Genomic DNA, 22,088 nt, shown 5'->3' with positions numbered 1-22,088 from the left:
AAGAGGCGCACTACACAGGCTGCGGGCCACTTCGCTCCCAAGCCCGGGGCCGTGAGCATCTCCTCCACTGTGCCGCACCGCAGCATCCTCCGTGCAGTCCTCTCTACGCACTGCGCTCTGACACCCGCTGCCAGATGCCGCCAGGCCCCAGACACTGACAGAGGGGAAACGCCACAGAGGCACGACTTATTTCTGGGCAGCAGCCACCTCCAGCCACCTCCACTCCAAGGTCCCTGCCCACCCAAGGGCTGCTTCACACGGGACGGCCCCGGCAGCCTGCCACGCATGCTGCCACCACTCTCCGGGCTCACGTGCTGAGAGACACGGACCCCATCTGGGGGCCGAGCCCATCACAGGGACAGCCCTCAGCACCTCACCCAAGTGACACTCGGTCCAATTCTCCACCAAGTCTGCTTGCACGGGCCGGCACCTCCACACACAGGGCCGCTCGGCACCCCGCATCCCCCAGGGCCACCCCTGCCCACATCCTCGCCAAACATGCGTCACTGCCACCCGCCCCTGCATGAGCACTAAGACCAACAACTCCCCAACCTGGACAACGCTCGCTGCCACCACAGTCCTCCCCTATCCCCCTGACAAACCACCCACCCGTAAGATCATTGAGGTTGGAAAAGACCCTTAAGATCATCAAGTCCAACCATTAACTTAACACTGCCAAGTCCAACATAAACCAGGTCTCTAAGTGGCACCTCTACGTTTCTTTTAAATACCTCCAGGGATCGTGACTCCACTGCTTCCCTGGGCAGCCTGTTCCAATCTGCAGGCACCCGGGAGCTGATGTGCCACAGAAACCCTGCTGCCGCCCACCCGTGACTCCAACAACCATGCTGCCAGCGCTCCCACTAAGACTGCTTCCCTGCCAACGTCAAGGCACACACAGTGGCTCCCTCTCCCCTATTTCCACTGCCAGCTCCACTGCCACCCCCACACAAGCCCAGCATAAAAAACCAATCAGCCACTTAGGCAATGACTTACATTTCAACATCCTTCCCTGCTGCACCACTACACATCTGACACACTCCTTTCCTCATCCACACAGTCTTTGTCTTCCAACCTAGAGTGGGGTCAGGAAGGCAGCTCCTGTCAGTCGCAAAGCCACCTAGAGCTGCAAGGAGCAAAACCCCTCCTCCCAGCATTGCCGCCGGCCCCACTCTGGCACCACCTCGTCCCTTCATCGTCCGTCGCTCCCGCTTCCTATTCCCACATCGGGCGTGCTGCACAGCAAGAGTCCTTGTCCAGGCTCCAGCTTTTCTGCTGCCTATGGCCACCTCCGTGCCACCTACACACCATCAACTCAACACCCTTTGGTGCAGAGAACAGACTCACTTGTCTTCATCCAGCTCCTCTGTGGTGAGACAGCGCCTTGGGCCGCTTCTCCTTAGCGCCATGAGGATGAGCCCGACGGCGACAGGCATGAAGAGGCAGAAGGTCAGAAGCAGCCACAGCTTCGGCAAGCCCTCGCTCCCAATGTCTGCTTCATTTAGGCACAGGAAACAAAACAACCTCCTTGAGCCCATCCTGGGACACACCACAGGACCCAGACACTTGCCTATATGGCAAGCCACTGCCAGAACGGGAATCTGTTGCCCAGGCCCTGGAACCATCTCTTCCCGTGAGAACCCTCACCCCAAGAACCCTCAGCCCTCACCATCTCCAGATGGGCTGCTGCCACTCCCGCCCATCGCCCCTGCTTTCTCCCAGCAAGTTGGTGGTTTCCAGCCAGGATGGCAATGGCAGCTCCCTTGGTTATTGCAGACCTGCATGACAGACAGGGAGAGACAGGATTTATAGCCAGCTGCAGAGGATCATGCCCACACGTCTTTACATGCCAGACACTGGGCACAGATGTCAGAGCGCCTCACACCAGGCAAAGCCTCCCTGCACGCAACTTGCCCGGGGCTCACACAGACGCCCTTTGCCTCGGTCAATGCTGGCTGTCACCTCCCGGGGCACTGCCTTCTCCCCACCTTTACCGCTTCTTCCATCCTCCCAGCATGCTCAGACCCTTTCCGTTTGATTTACAAAGAGGAGCCACTTGGCTCCACGAGGGAATTCTGCTGGAGGCGCTATGCATGCAGCCTCGAGAGATGGTCCGGCACTTCCACTGCCAAGACCCCCTCGGCTGTTCTTCCCCACAAATATGACCCGAGACGCCACTTTTGTGAGCCACATCTCTAGAAAGTTGAACAAACCACAAAGAACAATGCGCAGCACTGTGACTTACACCGTGACTGTGGCACTTTGTCTTCACCTCACATTTATAGTTCAGGACAGTGGCAGGCACACACTGCTGGTTCAGGCAGATCTACAGCACAAGCACACAGGCAACCCTGGGTCAGCCAGCTGGGCGGTTACGCACCCAGCTCCAACTTGGGAGAGCTGCAGATCTTTCAGGAACCCACAAGGGAGCATCAGACTTCATGCTGGACCCCGTCTGAGGGGGTCATGCCGCCCATATCTCCATCCCGACTCCTTCAGGATGGAGGCAACAGAAAAGCCACTGCCCTCGCAGCCCTGATGCCACCACCGCAGCGGTACTTTCTACAAGTCCTTCTTCTCCCAAGGGAGCTGCTACACGTCAGGGGATCCCTTACCTTGTGGTCATCGCAGACGGTGCCATCGTTCACCAGCATGGGGTCCCTCTCCATGGGAGGCTTCATGTAATCTAACGTTACACACAGCGTATTCTGCACCCGAGCGTAAATCACCGCAGCCTTCTCCTTGAGAAAGGGCTTGGAGCCCGGATATTCACACACGAGCTTCCCACATCGGAGATCCCTGCAAAGGCATTGCGAGCAAAGGACTTGACAATAGCCACCTTCATCCTTCCATTTCAGCTCAGCTGCCAACACCAAGTGAGTGCTTGGAGAATGGACCCCGAATGCCCGATTCCCAGCACATGGACGCTTATGTCCACCACGAGCCCCTTCCACATCCCCCCCTCCCAGCCTGTGCGCTCACCAGCTTTGCACAGGCACATCCAGTGCCCTGCCCGCCCAGGCCCGGGACGGCACGTTTCTCTCCACTGATGGGCGGCTGAGCTTGGGGAGCCTGTCTGCACTCTGCCTCTTCCCCATCGTGGAGCCGGGCTCCCCGCTCCGCGGCACACCATGCTGCGGCCAGAGCACCCCGGCACCCTTGCTACGGCACTTACTTCCATGCACAACGCTGGTAACCGCGGTGATTGGAGCCACAGTGTCCCATTCTGTCTCTTTGGCTGTTGATTTCTTCATAGCAGGCCAAGGGCCCGTTCTTGGCACCTGCAAATGCATAACAACACTCGTGGTCTGTCCAACAGCCTCTCTCCGCCTTGGGGTTGGGCATCACCACTTCGGGCACACACCACACCTGCTACTCGGTGATGCCTGGGGCCGCCTGCACTCTTACAGGCATTTGGAGCCGTGGCTGTGTGGGAGCCCAGACCCAGCCTGCTCGCTTTCATGCTCCCTACAGCCTGCTGCGGTGGGATGCTCCAGCTGCCTCCCTTCCACACCCCTGCGCGCCCATCGGCTCCACGCCAGGCTCCCCCCGGAACAGCCGCAAGACCTTCAGGGACACTTCTGGGAGTCACATCCCAGAGAATGAGACCATCCACCTGGCTGGAAAGGACAGCACTTGCAGCTAGCTAGCCCCCTCCTGCACAGCAGTGTCCCCCACCAACTGCTCCCACCAACGCTTCAGCCTACACGCTGCTCCTTCATTGCCAGCCTCCCTGGAACAGCATCAGTGCTGCAACACATCACGTGCACATCTCGCCCTGCGGTCAAGAGGCAGATGCTTATTGCAAGCCATTTCTCCAGGTGCCCAGGACATTCACGAGTGCATCATACCCGATAGTGCGCCGCCAAAGCAGCCCTGTGTCTTCTGGCAGATGTGTTGTGCCACCCCAACTTCAGTTACTCCAGTCACAGCCAGGCCAGCTGCCCACCCTTGTCCCTGGACACCCCTCCTGTGGTGCACTCACAGGCTTTTCCATCAGTCCCTCGGCCACTTCCTCTTTCATCCAGCTTGGATCAACTTCCACGAGATCTCTTCTCTCACTGAGACCTCCACTCTGGCTACGGGGACTTGGTCCCTTACAAACCCACAGAACAACCCACACTGCAGCAGCACGCCCATGGACAGACAGCCAACACGCTTCCTCCCTTTCCTCTGCGCCTCCTGTCCCTTTTCGCCCGCACACACTAGTTGGGCTGCCAGGGTTTCCCACTTCAATGCTTCCCTTCCAGGCCTTCGCATTTCCCACACAACAGCCAGCCCCCCTCCTGCAATCCGTCGCCCCTACCTTGGCCAAAGACCTTCTGACACTGCTTGTCGGCTGTCTGACAGACTCCCCGGTAGCAGAAGGCAGTGTTCCTGCTGCAGGGATGCCCGTCCATGACCCAGAGGTCGGGTGTGCACTCCCCAGAGGTGCCGTTGCAATATTCCTTCAACTCGCACTCGTCCTCGGAGCTGCTTCTACATAACGTGCCTCTTTTCACAAACTAGAGGCAAGAAAATAGATTAGATTAGAATAGAATTTCAGTAGAATGCAATTTCAATAGAACAGATTACAACAGAATTAGGGGAGAAGGGAGAAGGGAGACGGGAATCATAAGGGAGAGATTTCAGACCAACCACTCTATCTGCCATTTTCAACTGCTTCATCAACCAGTGACACAAACAAAAGGACCCCCAAAGCTTCTCCCATGGTAACACCGGCTGGCCTGATCTGCACAACATGCAGAGTAAATACCTTCCAGACACCACAGTGGCTCTCCCCCAGAAAGAGAAGTCTCAGCTCCTCTGGCTCCTGACCACACTGCACCCTTTCTTCTCCGTACATTTGCAAGACCAAAGCTGCCGGTACTTTGGAGCCCCAGTTCCAGCTGCAGCACCCACCCCCCCACAAACTCCTCACATCAGAAGACAGTTGGCACCCGCACAGCCTGACACGGCGCGACTCTTGTGTGCCGATTTCTGCTCACCCTGCCTTTGCTCCAGCTGCTGCGACCCCGGCTCACTCCTCTGCCCCGCCACCCTCCCCTGCAGCCTGCGTGGCTCTTGGCGAGAGGACAGACATGCCACCACTGACTGGAGTCACCTGGCCCCGTGCAGCCTGCACTGCCCAGCTGGGAGGACACCACTATAAGCCTCCCATGCAGCCATAAAGTCAGCATATCTCCTTCACCTTGGTACTTTGGGAGCAGGCACAGTGCCTGCATCCTAAAAATACCTTCCCGGGCCACAGAAACCTAACTGGCACCAGCACTTCACAGAGCTCACTTCACTTCCCAACACTCGCTGACCCTCCGCATCAGCGCACTAGCCAGTACTGTCGGCTGGAGGCACAGTGCCCGTTTACCCCTTGGGTCCTGCTATATTCCTGCTTCACATTAGGTGTGTAAGCGAGGCATGCCAGCACGGGGGCTATCCCTAGGGAATGCAGTGTCCCCGCCCCTGCACACGGCTTACCTGGCATTTCCGGCAGCACGGTCCCGACTGGCACTGCACCCCTCTCCTCATCTTGCAGCCAACGGTGCAGCACGGGTCACGCCGACATTCCTGGAGGTGACCAGTGGGGACAGTCAGGCGAGGTTCCACCTCTCCCAAGGACGACAAGGGAACAAGCCAGAGACCTTGGCCTTTCCCTCCGGCAGCCCCTGTCACCCCAGGCAGCCATGTCCCAGGCTCTCCAGTAGCACCCAGGGTCCCTGGGCAGAGCCCCTCTGCCATGCTGGTTGCCCCCAGCCATCCACACTCCCATGGCAAGACCGTATTTTCTGTCCTCATGACCATACATGCTTGAGGCTGCGGGGGAGCCATCACCGGGGCTGGCAGCACTTGCGGGGACAGAGATCACTTGCAGATGTGTGCGCACGGTTGCACCCAGGTGGGCACAAAACTGGGGGGCTTTTAGCAAGACAGAGGAGTTCATCCACTGCTCGCCAGTTCTCTGCAACAGGAGTACTGCTCCTCTACCAGACCTTCCCCGCTGCCTCCACCTCTGCCTATGCCCTGCCAGCAAACCACACAACCGCTGCAGCACCCCTGCCTTTTTGGCAGGCTGCGGTCAGAGTTTCTCCCCGCAACATCACTACATGCCACTCTGGTGTGCAAAACTGCTTCCCAAGTGGTATCAGTAGCTGGACATCTTGGCAGGTCCCTAGCGTAATCCTCCCAGCACCATTTCAGGCTGTGCCCTGCAGCGGGGGGCTGGGGGCAGCCCCTCATTACAGCTGCAACCACTTACAAGCTCCTTCCATCCATCCATTACCAACACCATACGATGGCTGCTTTGGATGTGCTGGCAACCACAGCCAAGCATCTGCATGGCGCTGGCGCTGCTTTAGGGTTTCATAAAGCCTTGGGCCCTCTCTGCCCTGCACAGAGGTCTGGAGGGTACAGGAGCAATTCAAACCTCTCCTGGGACAGTTCATTCCCCCCGGGGACTCATGGCTTGGCTCCTTCCAACTGAACCAAGGCTCAACAACTAACCTCTGCTGAACCGCAGTCACAAGCCTCTCCCGGCTCCACCACTTTGTTGCCACACACGGGAGCTTTGTATGCTGCATCCATAGCCGGCCTGTTCAGCAGACACTGCCCTTCTCCAGCAGCGAGAAAACGCTGAAAGTCTCTTGCACTGCAGTTGCTGAAGACTTTCACGCCAGCCAAGTGTCTGCAAGTCAGAGGACAGGGCTGCTGTTAACACAGTCTGTGTTTGGGGCTGTGTGGCCCCTCCTGCTCACAGAAGAGGTCGGTAACGTGGGGCGGCTGCTCTCCGCTGCGGTTGCCCCCAGAAGCTGCCCGCTGTCTGCCCCTCCGCCCCTGCACGCTCCTGGACACATCCCCTGCTCTGCCCCTCGCGGGTGGCGTTGCACAGACGGGCACCACGCACACCCGGCGGGAGCACACCCCCCTTGTGCCATCACACCGAACCCACCCCATGCACCAAGGGGGCAGGGGGAGCCTTACACCGAGCTGGCCTGCATTATGCAGGCAGCTCCCGCGCAGTGACAGCTCCCGGAATCTTCGTACGCCATCCCCAGGCTGAGCCCCAGCAGCTGGGCCACAACGACTGCGAACGCCTCCAGCGTCATAGCTCTGCGGTACTGCAGGGGGGACAAGGACTGGCCTCAGCCCGCCGCCGCTGCTCCACCCCAGTGCCTTCCCTCGGGGCTCCAGCGGGCTGCCAGGCACGAGGGCTCCTGCACCGACAGCCTGGGGGGCACCCAGTCTGCGCCCCTCCGGCACCTCTGCTGCCTCGCTGGTGGGGCTCCGCTCCCACCCGGAGGAGCCTCTGCTGCCCGGGGGCTCCTTGGCCTCGGGCTGCGCGTGGGGCTTAGCTCCTGAGGCACCGCTCGCCACCTTACCTACAGGCACAGGAGGTTATGGGGACGGACAGACAGCTCAGCGGTACTGTACCAAGGCAACCCCTCCAGCACGGTTTCTGAGACACAGCTTCCCCGCAGAAGACGCCCCCACATAACGGGACTGCTCCCTGTAACTGGAGAACAGACCAGACTCAGTCCGACACACGGTGTAACAGCATCTTCCTCTTCCTTTCATTTCCACACAGCCATCCTCGTCTTACACAAATAGGAACATTATGTCCTGCAGCCGCAACACACGATGCACATTTTTCCACTGCAAAAATCTCTGCAGCAACTCCTCGGCATCTCCCATGGTTGGGATTTTGTTCTTTTCTGTCCAAAACTCCAGAGAAGACAGTACTATTGTCAGGTTGAGGCGAGCAAACATCTGGAGGCAGACAGACACCACGGCTGGTCCGCAGAGCCCTGCTGCTCTGCGGCCTCCCACTTGCTTCAGCTACGGGGCCTTATCCATACCACTACTGCACGTTTCCCATGCGCGTTCAGGCTGCGACCAAAAGCAACTTACACTGTTCACATAGCTGAAAAGCTGCACTATCTTGGCCGTCACAGCATCCTTGTCTGCTCCCATATAGTCATACTGAAAGGCGACAAACACAAGAGCATGTCAGGGCACCGTGCAAGGCAAACTCTCCAAGAGCGCTGGCTGTGGTCCCTGCCACAACGTATTCTCATCCATGCCCAAGGGAGTTAATTCCCATTGCGTGGAGACTCTCAAGCCTTGTGCAAATCTCCCTTGACATTCTTGAGTAGCTACAGACTTGCTGCACACAAAAGTTTTTCCTAGGGGCAACAATTTACAGCAGAGAGGATGCAAAGACTTACCAGAGCCTTGTCCAAAACGGCATGCATTTCCAGATACCGAGGGGATCTACTGACAGCTTGCTCACTCTTTAGGAAAATCAAATACAAAACAAACTAAACAACAAAAAAACTCCATGCACACATTAGTGCAGAGCTTCTGCAGCTCACAGCAGCTCTGCAAAGGAAACCTCTAGGTCCACTGCCAGTTACTGCACTTCACGGCCATTTGGAGCCGTAGGACAAACAGCCCCAGACTCCCAGAAAAACAGTCCTTACATCATCTGCAACATGACATCCTCAGCCACATATTCCAGCCCTGTTTACAACACAGACATTTTGGCAAGGCCACAGACCAATGGAAAAAAGGCAACTTACAACAGCGAGCAGAGGCAAGCATTGACTCCTGCCTATTCACAACCCAGCCACCCAGCAGTACCGCACACCAGCCGCCTGCCGGGACCGCTGCTGTCCCGGCACAGCACACTGCTGGTGGCTTTGGCCCAACAGGTAAGTTCCAGAAGAAACATGCCCTCCCCGCTTGCCTGGCTCTCTTCCGCCCCATTAATAAGCAGGCAGGGTCGACTCTTGCGCGATAACTGCCGCAGAGAAATCCCCGTCCTGCTCACTCAGCCTTGGACCACCCTCACAGCTCCCACCCATCCCAGGCAGAGACGTCATCCTTTGCACAGACAAGTTATGAAGCCCTTCAGCATCTGCTGTACCAAAACAACTCAGAAACAGCACACTATCGCACAAATTGAGGCAGCATTCGGCTACAAATTTTCCATGCCTACGGCTACCATCCCACTAAAGACCAGCTGGCCAGGAGGTGCACTCACTGCTATTGCGTCCTCCAGCTTCGGTGACACCTCCCCAGAGCTGTTTTCGACGAACAGCCGAGTCTCTATGTTTTCATTCCACATTGGGTACACGAGATGCCGATACCCAGCCACAGCCTCCAGAGGCTTGATCCCGTAGCTGGCATTTGCGAGCTGCACGATCCCGCTGGAAAGCAAAGACATGGAGCGGCAGGAATGGCTCCTCCGCCACCTCGGGACGACACCAACACCGCCCAGCGCTCTCACTGATGCCTGTCCCCCACACAAAGGCAACTGCTTTACCTCAGGCCGGAGCAGACGCTAAGTGCCACGAGCGAAATGGGGAAACCCTCGACATAGCCTTCGTAGAAGCAGTCGCGCTGGAAGGAGTAAAGCCATATCGGTGCCTTCTCCCCAGAGACCTGGGGAGCGCTGCAGCGTGCGAGGCACCAGACCTTGCTATTGCCTGCGTTGTGGTCCCCGTCCCCGCAGAGGACAGGCACACAACGCGTGTGGGGAGAAGCAGAGCACTGTGGCCTCCTCTGGGAACGGACACCTGCACTGACCCCTGGTTGGTCTTTGTCCCCTTCTCAGCTCCCTACTGTCCTCAGGCAACCGGTTACACCCCCGTGTCAGCCCTCGCTGCGGTGGGGTGTGAGCCAATGCACGCCCTCAGTGTGGCCATCCTCCCAAACGCCGTGCTGGCTGGGTGACACGGCCATTCGCCTGGCAGCAGCTGCAGCCCCCCAGAGAGCCCGAGCCCACATGCTGCAGGACAGGCTCTGCCACGGGAAGTGGGATTGCTTGCATCGCTGCATCAGCTGGAGGCTGAGCCCACACCCCTGCCCCTCTGCAAGACCGCTGGCTGGCTGCTGCCCACCTTGCTCCAACCATGCGGTACCAACCATGTCGACATTTGAACGCCGCTGGCTTGGTTACCTGCGGTTCCAGGGAATGGGTTTGGTGCCTTGAGAAAGTTCCTGCTAACACCGTGTCAGGGCTCTACAGAGCACTGCTGCAGAGGGGAATCTCCTCTGCACGTTCCTCCCGGGTACAGCACGCAGGGTGTGACTATTACCTCAATATGTGCCAGTTCGGATTTTGCAAGCCCCCCTCGGCCATCGGTATAGATCCGGAAATCCTCCGGCAAAAACACTCTACGTGCAGAACAGAGATGGCACCCTCGCAGTCGGCCACACGCGGTGGCCACCGCACGAGGCAGCGGCCCTCCCCGGTCCCCAGCCGCGACCCTGCGCAGCCCCGGGGGCCGTGCTGCCTGCCCGCTGCGCCCCACTTACTGCTGCCGCAGGCGCAGGGTGCGGGGGGTCCCCTCGACGGGGATGACGTAGCTCCGGGCGCGCTGCCCGCGGGGAGAGGAGCGTTAGGGCCGGCGGAGCGGCGGAGGGGGAGCGGGGCCGGGGGGGCCGGGGGTGCCGGGCTCCACACCTACCTGCGGGGCGCCGCCCGCCGCCGCCCGCCAGCCCAGCGCGGCCAGCAGCGCCAGCCCCAGCCCCAGCCCCAACCCCAGCCCCAGCGCCAGCGCCGCCCGCATCGCCCCGCCGACGGCCCGGCCGGTACCGGCCCCCCGCCCCCGCACACAGGCGCGGACACGCGGCTCCGCCCAACGCCTTTATTAGCGCCCGCGCCGCGGCCGCGGCCCCGGCTCCTGCTGCGGCTCCTGCTCGGGGTCCCGCTCCTGCTGGGGGTCCCGGTCCCGGTCCCGGTCCCGGTCGTCGCTGCTCTCCTCGGCGGCGGGGCTGCACAGAGACCCCGAGCGGTGCCTCAGCCCCGGCCCCGCCAGCCCTGGTGCCCCCCGTGTCCTGACCCAGCCCTGCTGCCCCGCTCGCCTGCGCGCCTCCTCCACGTCGGAGTGAGCTCCCGCTCTCCATTTTTACTAGACCTGCAGCTTCTCCTGCACCCCACTTTTCCCCTTTTATGGTTTGCTCTCCCCAGGAATTAGCAAACGGAAAACCTATTTCCTCCAGCTCTTGCACACGGATGCCATGCTTGGTGCCAGGAAATCCACCCTTAGTTTTGCTTCTCCTACATTTGTGTATTTTAGACATCTGTTTGCTAGTTTCTTTCCTTGATGAGCAACAAACAGTTCCCAGTTTACCAACAAATAGTTACTGTTTCCCAAGCGCCACTTTCCCTGCTCTGCCCAGGCTGTAAATCCCACTCGCCGGCTTTTCCAGTAATTCCGTGCTCCCACAAATCTCTGCCCATCTCCTACACCCAGAACAGACAATTTGCATTAAGTAACTACTATCAACTTACCCATCCATTTGCGATCCCCTCCTTGCACAGAATCTTTTCAGCCGGCTCCACTTCGTAATCACAACGGTGCCACAGACCAGGGCAAGGAGGACGATGCCAAAGCTCAGCAGCAGCCAGTTCTTCAGCACAGCCAGGGCAGAGCTTTTTGTGACATGATCTAGGGAGAGAAGCAAAGATACAGCTGCAGGGAAGGGCCGGGCGATGCTACAAGCCATCTGCTCAGCTGCGAGCCCAACAAGGCCACTTGCGGGGCTATGAGAGCTGCTGTTGCACCCGGTAAAACCACAGGGCACCCAGAGCCCGGTCATGGCACTCACCAGGGCCCAGCGCGCTGTCAATGCTGCCGCCTATAGAGGATCCTCGAGTCTTGCACTGCGGGGGGTTCCAGCCCGGATCACAGTGGCAGTTCTTCTTGTTATTGCACACCTGCAAACACCGGGGTGGGCAGAAAACATCCCTCATTGTAAGAGCCCTCCTGAGGAACAGTGCTCCATCTCCACCAGGATTGCTGCTTCCCTACCCGCCCCTGCTCTCCTCCGCACACCGCTACACACCCTGCTCCCGTGCTGCAGTCACAACCGGCCTGCCAGCACCCCGCAACAGCGCTGTGCAAGAGCCCTGCTTGGCCCTCCCCTGTGTTCCCACTCCGCCATTCACCACACTGCCTCTCGCCTCGCACAGCTATGCTGACCGTTTCCAACGCTATTTCAATTACGTGCAGTTAAATCCTCTCTAAATACTCTTTTTCCAGTTTTCTGCTAATCTAGGCAAGCAAATACTTCACACTCCTTTATCTCAATTATCTTTTGCTTGGGATGGAATGTAAGTTAGGTAGTCTCACTTAATTTCTCCCACAATAACTCGTTACTGTGGGATGATTTCAGAGAACAAGCGTTCGCCCAAAACACAGGTCTAGGCAATTCACAGACAAGCCCCAGTGGGCATTTTACCAGAACCGCTCTCTCTTCTTCAGCAACATTCGTCAAACCAGTAACACTAACTTACTTGCGTTGCTGTTACTTACTCCATGCCCGTGGCATTTTTTCTGCACATTGCAGTCATACTTCAGGACTGAATGTGGGTGGCATGTGCCATTCACACAAACCTGAAAGGCCAAAAGGAAAAAAATCCTGCCGGGCACTTTGTCATCACCCTTTACCACGCTTGCCATAACTCTAAAAAGAATTCCTAGCCCTAAAGAATGATCAAAAGTCAATAGCACAGGTAATAATTACTAAAAACATAAACCACCTTTAACCCATACTGCAAAATGGCACTATTTCCAAAACTGTTACGGTCGTGATAACAATATGCCATTTCCAGATGCTCGTGCAATATTTCTTACCTTTCTGGGACCACATTTTGTGCCTTCTTTCACCAGGAGAGGATCTAGCGCTGTGGGTCCGTGCATAAAATCAAAAGACACGCACAGATGCTCTTGCACGTAAGCATAAATCATGGCACCCTTGACTTTTGTGAAGGGAATACGATTCGGATATGTACACACTAACTTTCCACATCGCAGATTCCTAAAAAATTCGTTAGCACAATAAATTAGAACAGTACATGCAGCATCTGATTGATCACAGTGCTGGAGATGCTGTGGTGCACAACTCGGGGAGGGGGATTTACACAAAATGAAAATACAAGCACGTGATGTTTCAGAAGGGTTGAATCCTTGATACCAGGGGAGAAGCCGTCCTATGAACCGTCAGAACATCACATGCTCACACAATTAGGTGTGTGCTGAAGTTGCCTTCAGAATCTCCAGTTTCTCTACACCACCGTTTCTCTAAAGAACGCCGAGAGCTAATACTACAAGTCAATTCCGCCCAGCAAAAGAAAAACATACCGAAGGCAACCTTCCCAGAGATTACTGCTTTGCATGGACAGTAAAGGGAAGCACAAATTAAATACATATTCCCAGTTCAACACTTTGCATTCCCTGGAAACCTACAGCCAGGAACAGGGCTGATAGCCATCCTTCGGGTGGTTGCCACAGTGTCCAAACCTATCCTGCTGACTGTTGACTTCTTCGTAACAGGCCAAAGGAGCATTTTTTGCACCTGGAAGTTTAGAAATAATACTGATTACCACTGAGGGTAATACAGACCAAGACACTTCTGTTGCCTCTAACACTCATCAGTTCTGGCCGCTGACAGAGGAGTACTTGGCTACCATTCCAGTCCCATCGCTAGCCGCCTCTGTTCGGGTTGTGGGACAGACCGTACAGACGGTGGAATGGCCTGACCGGTCCAAAACACCTTCCACAACAGCATCAGGGTATGTTTCTGGCTCATTCTCCTCTCTGAGAGGCAGTGAGGCGTGCATGACTGGCTGTGTCCACGCTCAGCCTGAAATCCCCATGGAAATCGTCACCCCCTTCTGATGGCCCGTTCCCTTCCCCTCTCCGCAAGTGTGGGAGATCCGTCCTGCAGTCTCCTCTGCCCTTCCCTTCACTGCATCCTCCCAGCAGTCCCCAGCTTCATGAAAGAGAGAGGGTAGGCATCCATCGTGCTCGGATGCCGCCTTCTGCCCTAGACCAGCCCTGGAGCTCGACGTTAGTACCACTGACGACAGAGCAGCCTGTTACCTTTCCCATAGAGCCGCTGGCACTGCAGGTCTGGAGACTGGCAGCGTCCCTTGTAGCAGTAGCCGGTGCCGCGCTCACAGCCGTGCCCGTCCTGCACGTACAGGTCGGGGGGGCAGGACGCGGAGGACCCGTTGCAGAACTCGGCCAGGTCACACTGCGCGTCAGCGGGGGGGCGGCACTGCGAGTTTTTCTGCTTGAACTGGCAGAGGAGGCAGAAAGGACTCTTCTCTCCATCCTTCCACACCCACCAGCGTGGTCCCCTCTCAGGCCCCACACAGCCCCTCCCGACGCTCTCCTGAGACACAGCCCCGGTCCCTCGGGACCACCTCGGAGGCACGCGGCTCACCACACGCATGCTACGCTGCCCAAGACAGTCTGCCCCCGGTAATATTCCTCCTGGGGGTTTCAGGGAGCTGAGCTGGAAAGCCCTACCCCGGGAACCTCTCCCATTGCACAGCAGGAAGTTTGGCTCCATCCTTCAGCATGGCAACATACTATTTCTCCAAAAATAAATAAAGGTCTTGGGGTAATTATAAAAACGTGCCTTACCTGACACTCATTACAACATAATCCAGAGGAGGCAAAATGCAGCACAAATATTGCTATGGTTTTTTGGAGATGGCCAGAAACCTGGCTGACAGTGCTCCTATAGAAACTACTACTGCTCCAAAGTTTAAAAAAGGCCTTAACTTCTGCCAATTATGTACACACCTTACCTGGCAATTTTCACAGCATAATCCCAAGGAGCACTTCATTCCCGGTTTGAAGTTACACTGGGGAGTACAACATTTGTCTAACGCACAGGCCTGCAAACACACCAGAAATCATTATTTGCTGCAAATTTCCCCATCTGCAGGATGACTGCTTGCCCTGAGCCCCATCCTCCAACAAACAGCGTACCTCAGAGGAGCCGAGGGAAGAGCAGGAACGCTGCACTTCTGCGTGTTACCGCAGAAATGCTTTACACACCCCCTGAGACCACTTCCAGCTGACACCCGCTCTCAGGACCAGCAGAAAGCACAGCCCTCCTCCAGAGCGCGGCACCCACCTCTGCCGCCCCGCAGTCGCACTGCTCGCCGGGCTCCACTACGCCGTTGCCGCAGACGGCCGCGCGGTAGGAAGGCTGACGCAGAGCGGGCCTGATGAAAGGGCAGTCCCTGTTCTGCTTCAGGAAGGTTTCAAAGTCCCTGATGCTGCAGCTGCTAAAGGCTTTTGCTCCGCTGAAATGTCTAAAAGCAATTATCCATTTCTATGTTAACACATCTACCACCGTTCACTCTCTCAAAATCTCTGTGCAATTCAAGAACTCGTTCAGACGCTGGCACAAGGCGCAACGGTCCCCTGGGAGTCTTCCAGTTCCCTTGTCAAACCAGATTTTACAACGCATTATTAACAGACATTGAGAAGTATTCAGAAACATATTGCTTTTGAAACAAAAAGTGTCTGTTTCTCAAGTCAAATCACCACTTTATACTTTATCATTCCTATAGTAAGAACAACTCCTTTTTTTTCTCACAATGTTTCAGGTTCCTTTTAGGATATCACTATGGACATGCAATTATTTTGTAAAACTTGATTCAAATCATGTATGACTAATAACACAGGCAGAAGAGCTGGAAGAGCACGCTCTCCTGTTTAAAGCAAATAAAACTACTACTTCTCAAAAATATTCACTAACACAAACATTGCATTTTTTATGGCTGAGATAATAAAATGGCAGGCCAAAATATCTCAGGATTTCTAGTAATTAAAACATATTTCTACTTTCACTCCTATTTTCTCATTGGCTATTCTTTTCCTAGTACTAACAAAATCAAATCTGAACTGCTAATTTTTTTCCTTGCAAAATATTAGATTGACTGTTCTCTTAATGTTGGTATCTACACATATATACCATTATACATATACGTATACGTATTCACACATGTACACTCACACACACGTATAGAAAAACAGCTCCTCAGGTGTCGGAGGGAATGTTTCCCCGTGTAAGCAGACTCGGCTCGGCTGCACTGACCACTTACCCCTGCACTCTCAAAGACCAAAAGCATCTGAGGTACACAGCCACCGTGCGGTCAGTTCGCAGGCAACGCTTGCTTGCAAAACTAACCCTTATCACATTTACAGTAACTAGAAATTAATTCAGGTTTCCAGACCTTCAATTTCTAAACGTTAAAACTCAAAAAAGGAATGGATTCTTGCCAGGCCGAAGTAAAACGTGCCGCAGACACCTCTGATGAGGGGACACCCCGTGATCATCCCCAACACGCAACCGCGGCGCTGCGCACACTTGGCCAGGTGGCGGGTGACACACGGCTGCACGAGCCACATGGGTGCTGGCCGCGGGACTGACCTAGCAGCTGCCGGGGACCCCGATCTCCCCCAGCGCGTCCTGCCCACCCGCCTCATCTGCCCCGGCCACCACAGCCCCCACCGCGCGCGGGCAACCCCCCAGGCACGGACGGGACCCGACCGACTCACAGCGCCTCCGGGCTCATGAGGCAGATGCGCCCGGGGCAGCGGCAGTCTCGTGAGTCGTCGTAGCTCATGCCCAGGCTGCGTCCCAGCAACTGGGCCAGGAGGACGGAGAAAGACTCCAGCGTCACGGCCCCTTGGTACTGGAGGGAAGAGAGAGCAGGGCTGCCATGGCTGTGCTTTCCCTGCCGACCCCAGCTCCGGCCACGGATGCTCCTGCCCACCCCTATCCGTGCTGCCCGTGGGGGAGCTCTGGCTTCACGGACACGGGGGCTGGCGGGGGACAGGCAGCACCGTACCACGGCCACTGCGCCAGCAGCGTCTCTCTGACACGCCTTTCCCGGAGCCGTTGCACCCACGAACGCTGCTTGGTCCCTGTACCTGAAACACATGTGTGCTGACTGGCCATCCAGCCCGGGACACCTTGTCGCTGCCAGCCCTGGCCAGAGCTGGCTCATCATGCCAAGCTCGGGTAGGGCTCACTTTGTGTTTGCAATACCTCACCGCATTCTCACTTAATTTTCACAAGAGGCATCACAGTCATAGCAAAGTCTATTGTTCAAAAGTACGTGCATTCAGCAGGTTGTTACTGTCTGCTCTTAAATAATGACAATAATTTATTCTTACAGGAGTAGATACGGCACTTCATGGGGCTGCATAACAGGGCTGGTCCACTTCCACTCCAACAGCCGTGCCAGCACTTCTTCTCCATCCCCCGTTGTCTTAAATGTACTGTTGTCCATCCAGACCTCCATGGAGGATAGCGTAACTGCTAGATGAAGAGACCTGAACATCTGAAAGGTTAACAAGAGAAATGGCTGCTCCCATACGTTTCATTTCAAGTGCTGTCTAAATGTTTGTTCTTATTAGCAGCCACGCTGCTTCAGGAAAACAGACGGGAGCAGTTGGCAACCGATGACTGCTTTGTACGTGTGTCATGAAAAGGGTGTAGGAAATATGAAATGGAAAGACACAGAAGTGTGTCCAAAAGAGCATAAAAAATTAGTTCAGTAAGCAGGATCTAATAAACCCAAAGACAACCTAAGCTTGAATAGAGATATTAAATAATTAAACATACAGGATACACAAACTTGTCCTTGTCTGCATTTTTTAGGTTTACAGGAAGAAACACAATATTCCCTGTGATTTCAAGTCAAACGCTCACCCAGCTGTGTACTACGCAGGCAGGAAAACAATAAAATCACTCCCCTAAGACAGACAGAGAGATGGAAACAAGCAGCAGTGGCTGCTGGCACCTGCCTGAGTGCACGACAGCCCCTCGGTGCAGCACCTACCGTGGGACAGCGTCTTACCGCAGAGGTTTTAGGAACAGGCACTGCTGGAGTCCAGCGCAGCACTGATTTAGTGCACATGTTTGTGTTGGACAGAGAGGGGTAAAATCCCCTCCACACCTCCCACCCCAGTGTGGACAAGTCCTACACAAACTTGGAGCTCTGACAGACTAAACCAAGAAGTCAGAAGCTAACAAGCTGAGACTCCATATTTCCAGAAAGCACGTTTAATAATTATCTTCTCCAAAATTAGACAAATCCTACCAATACCTAGCCGTTAGTTGGCTGAAATAAGCCATCAAAATTTCCATCTCAGTACACATAAACCAGGAAAAACTCACACTGCTGAGCAAGCTGGCGACCTGAACTATCTTATGTGTCACAACAGACTCGTCTGCGCCCAGGTAGTCGTACTGAAAAATGACATGAGATTATATCTAGGTTATTTGCCAGGCTGAAGCACACAGGGTTATCATGATCTTTTTCAGAGTGGCTTCTACCACTGACACATGGCCACAAGGCACAGACCGTACAGAGCCAGGCAGGACCAAGTAGATCACCACAGCAGAGCTTTATCACAGCTCGAGCAAGGGCAAAGAAGATAAACACAGAAAAGACACTGACTGACACAGACTTACCAGAGCCCTTTCCAAAACTACGTGGAGTGCCATCTCTCTCTGGTATTTGGACACTGACTGGAAAAAAAAATTCTTTACTGTTAATAATTCATTTCTCCATTTCAGTCATGAGGCATAAGAAATGCTGACTTGTCTGAGGGACTGAGACACCAAACCTTCCACACGGCATCGCCATCTACTGACCTTGTTTTCAGGGCAGAAAGCAAAAGCCGTGTATTAACACCTAGAACAATGCTGAGTCTTTCGCTAATAACGTTGGCTCTTGGCCAAGATGAACATCAGGGCCCTGGGACACTCACATGAACCCTGTGGCCAAAGTAGCCAGCACATCGCTGCCAGCCGCCTGCAAACTGGACGGAGACATACCCCAGCTTTTACAAATCCATCAATAAATCTTGCACCCCTTGGCGATGCCTCTCATAGGCACCAGATGAGTAACGATCCAGGCGACACTCCGTTGCAAGCACTGGCACTCATAAACACGAGCCTCTCATCTCTGTCCGTCCAGACAACACCAGACAAAGCTTCCTGCGGGATCAGAGCCCTCCTTGTGTGATGGGGACATCAGCACCACCACGAGAACAGAGAACACTCACAGCGTCATCTCCGTGTGCTTTGTATGACGTCTCCTCTGCTGTCAGCCCACCTGGCCCCTTCTCAGTGTGGCTGCTGGCCAAGAGGGAACCTGCCGCCTTCTCGTCACTCACTCGATACACAAAGTGCTCGAACGCAGGAGAATAACCCAGGGGCTCAATCCCGTAGCTGACGTTCTCAAACTGCAGCAAGCCCCTGCCAACGTGACAGCACCGGCCATTTGCCACCGGGCGCTGGCAGCCGCGTCGGAGAGGCTGCCCCAGCCCCAGCCGCCTTCGAGCGAGGCTGCCGGGGCATCCCTGGGCTCGCCCGCGGCAAAGGCTCGGCAGTGCCCGCCGGCACTAACGGGCAGGGCAGTGCGGGGAGGTGGCGGTTCATTACCTGAGCCCCGAGCAGGTGCTGAGGGTCACTGCCGAGCTGGGGAAGCCCTCGATGTACCCCCGGTAGTGGCAGCCTCCCTACATCACGACAGAGGACCAGGAGCCCCTTCCGTGGCCGTGAAGGTAACCCCGGCAGGTGATGGCACAACAAGGATTCTGTGGACAATCTCTCTTTGGCTCGAGTAATTAAAACCAAAGCCTAATGTGAGGGTGTGGCACCCTCATGATAAGGAGCCGCCCCGCCCAGTGCTGAGCCACACTGCTGGGTGTGGGGACTCTTCTCCCGGTCTCTCCATAAGGAACGGTAGCCATGGTCAGGATTATAAGCTTTGAACCAAGCAAACTGAGCAACTCCAAAAACCTTTACAAACATAAATCTGAACATGCATTTGCAAGAAAAAATTTTTGTTTCACCCCAGCACCTCCTGCCATGATTAGGAAGCAAAAGTGTGGAGAAAGAGGGGAAGCACTGCTCCCCTGCAGTAACTAGCGACATCCCCCAAAATACCGAACAGTGAGGCTACCCTGGAACAACACTGCAACAGAAACACCAAGCAGGTCTCCATTACCTTGATACGGGGCGAGTCAGAGCGCAAAGATCCCTTCCCATTGTATGTGTAAATCCTGAAATCATCAGATAAAAAGAATCTAGAACATAAAAACAGTAAAATCCTCTGAAAATGCTCTGAACTGTTCTTACCCAGTTTCTCGAGCTTATTGCAGGTCCTGCAGCCTGCACTGTCGCACCAGCGATGCCAGAGCTTCTGGCAGATCCAGAACCCGCTGCCATCAGGGCCCACAGGCACAAACATCCCTCAAACCCTCCTCCAGCCCTCTGCCACCCCTCGGCACTCGGGCGCGTGGCACACGTGTACGGCCCCTGTGGGCTTTGGGAAGCGCCTGCAGTGGGGCACGATCCCGGCAGCTGCAGAGGCTGGAAACAGCCCGAGGGAGCAGCGCCAGCTTGAATGCCCGCAGGCGGGGATCGCCCCGCAGACCAGCACTGTCCCGTGCCAGGGGCAGAGCACGCGGCCCAGCAGCCACCGGGGAACAGGACAGCACGGTCAGACGAGGCAACGCCAGGGCCGACTTACTGCTGCTGCAGGTGAATGGTGTACGGCCGCCCCTCGATCCTGAGGACGTAGGACACCGCGTCCTTGTGCATGTGGAAAAGCAGAGAAAGGGAGAATTAGGAACACCGGCTTCAGAAAAGCATGCTCTGAGGGCAACCAGAAATGCTGAGGGCAAGCGCAAGAGCTCAGCAGAGCATGCCCCCCCCCATCACCGGCACAGACAGTTTCCTAAAACTGTCCCTCTACCAGTCAAACCTCGGCTGTTGCACATCGCATCCCTGTGCACATATATCCACTCGCACACACACACAAGCACGATATGATTTGGTTACTTGGGTACCGTCTCTCCAGCTGTTTTTGAGAGCAGCCTCTGGGGAACTGTGATGTGCAGCAGCATTTGCGAACCTAGAGAAAGAGTTTGTTTCAGTTCTAATCACAGATCAGTATCACCGTGGTTGTGCCCATCAGCCACAGTCAGAATTGCGTACACCTGTGACAGACACCTTTATAGCCACATGGACAGACGCGGTCTCCACCTGGAGAGGTTCACCAGCTCTACTTTCTACCTTGCAATCATTCACCCACACTTTATTTTAAGGTATCTAGGCACTTGCATAGAAAAAGCAAAATTACGTGCACTTACTACTGCTGGATCAGGGCCCAGGAATATAAACACGGTATAACGGGAGCAGAAGAGCAAGCTCCAGCTGAACAAACCCACCTTACATCAGGAACTGAAATGGGCTCAGAGAGGCTGGTCACCCACACACATCCACAGCCACGCAAGAAACGTCCACTTCAGAAGGAGCCACAGCACCTGCTGCGTCCCCACGAGCATCACTGTCCCCACTGACTGTACAGTTGCCAACGTCACGCGGCTTCACACACGTAGCAGGTTGTCAAAACCCAACCGCCACAACGTGCCCGCAGAGAAAAAGGGTGCTGGCAACGGCTGCAGCCCCTCGGCCCCCGAGAGCGGGATTTAACACGTGTCAAAAAGCACGAACTAAACAAGCATAAACCCCTTCCACGGATTCCTCCTGCTGGATGGGGTGCCGTGCTGGGGGGACAAAATCATCCCCGCATATCCCTGCCAAGCAGCCAGGAGGAACAATTCCCCCCCGGCCCAACGCCAGCCCGGGGACAGTGGGGCTCCCGTGCCGGGAAACCTCACCCCGGGCCGCGGCAGCCCTTCCCTGGGGTCGTCACCAGCCACGGCACCCTGCCGCCGGCCGGGGCTGCGGGCCTGGCAGGGCGAGGCCGCGGGGGGAGCGAGGCCGCGGGGGGAGCGAGGGCGCGGGGGGAGCGTGGCCGCGGGGGGAGCGAGGGCGCGGGGGGAGCGAGGCCGCGGGGGGAGCGAGGCCGCGGGGGGAGCTGCCGCTGGCCTGAGGGCAGCTGCCGGGCCGTGATGGCAGTCTCCAGCACAGAGGTCAGGTTCCGGGCTGCGACACCACCGCCAGGCTGTGGGGTCGGTTTCCCGCGCGGGTCGGTCCCGCGGCCGGGAGGGCCCCGGGAGCGCGGCTGGGGAGGTTGGCGGGGTTCGGCCCCTTCGGGGCCGCGCCGCAGGCGGGGTCGGGGGGGGCCCTTCCGCCAGCGGGTGCCCCAGGGGGTGGCCCGGGGCCCGGCCCGGCCGTGGGGGCAGCGGGGGCTCCCCGGGGCGGGCTCTCACTCACGCAGCGCGGGCAGCAGCGCGGCCAGCAGCGCCAGGCGCGGCCCCATCCTGCCGGCCCGTACCGGCCCGTACCGGCCC

General features: G+C 56.3%; 1 protein-coding gene and 1 pseudogene across 1 annotated transcript; both read right to left on the bottom strand.

Annotated features, from left to right (window-relative positions):
• Positions 1 to 1,013: 1,013 nt before the first annotated feature.
• On the bottom strand, positions 1,014 to 10,568 carry LOC132319773 (disintegrin and metalloproteinase domain-containing protein 2-like). Its single transcript, XM_059831411.1, has 19 exons — positions 10,467 to 10,568; positions 10,315 to 10,376; positions 10,095 to 10,173; positions 9,320 to 9,396; positions 9,038 to 9,203; positions 8,220 to 8,285; positions 7,903 to 7,974; positions 7,595 to 7,761; positions 7,426 to 7,507; positions 6,976 to 7,112; positions 6,499 to 6,679; positions 5,476 to 5,565; positions 4,307 to 4,505; positions 3,176 to 3,281; positions 2,616 to 2,799; positions 2,246 to 2,326; positions 1,670 to 1,778; positions 1,348 to 1,492; positions 1,014 to 1,075 (listed from the first exon to the last, which is right to left on the bottom strand). The coding sequence occupies exons 1-19, from the start codon at positions 10,566 to 10,568 to the stop codon at positions 1,024 to 1,026; spliced, it is 2,157 nt and encodes a 718-aa protein (XP_059687394.1). The 3' UTR covers positions 1,014 to 1,023.
• Positions 10,569 to 10,649: 81 nt separating this feature from the next.
• LOC132319772 (disintegrin and metalloproteinase domain-containing protein 18-like) lies at positions 10,650 to 22,057 on the bottom strand (annotated as a pseudogene).
• Between the last annotated feature and the right edge of the window lie 31 nt (positions 22,058 to 22,088).

The sequence above is a fragment of the Gavia stellata genome, chromosome 31 (genome assembly GCF_030936135.1).
Source record: "Gavia stellata isolate bGavSte3 chromosome 31, bGavSte3.hap2, whole genome shotgun sequence".
NCBI classification, from domain to species: Eukaryota; Metazoa; Chordata; class Aves; order Gaviiformes; family Gaviidae; genus Gavia; species Gavia stellata.
The sequence above is the reverse complement of the archived record's forward strand: the minus strand, read 5'-3'. Positions and strand labels throughout refer to the sequence as shown.

Coding starts and splice junctions, on each gene's coding strand:
- LOC132319773 (XM_059831411.1), bottom strand. CDS start 10,568: ATGCGGGCGGCGCTGGCGCTGGGGCTGGGGTTGGGGCTGGGGCTGGGG. Junction 3,282..4,306: donor TCAGAAGGTCTTTGGCCAAG/GTAGGGGCGACG, acceptor ATGCATTTGCAG/GTGCCAAGAACGGGCCCTTG. Junction 1,076..1,347: donor GAGGAGCTGGATGAAGACAA/GTGAGTCTGTTC, acceptor ACCCCACTCTAG/GTTGGAAGACAAAGACTGTG.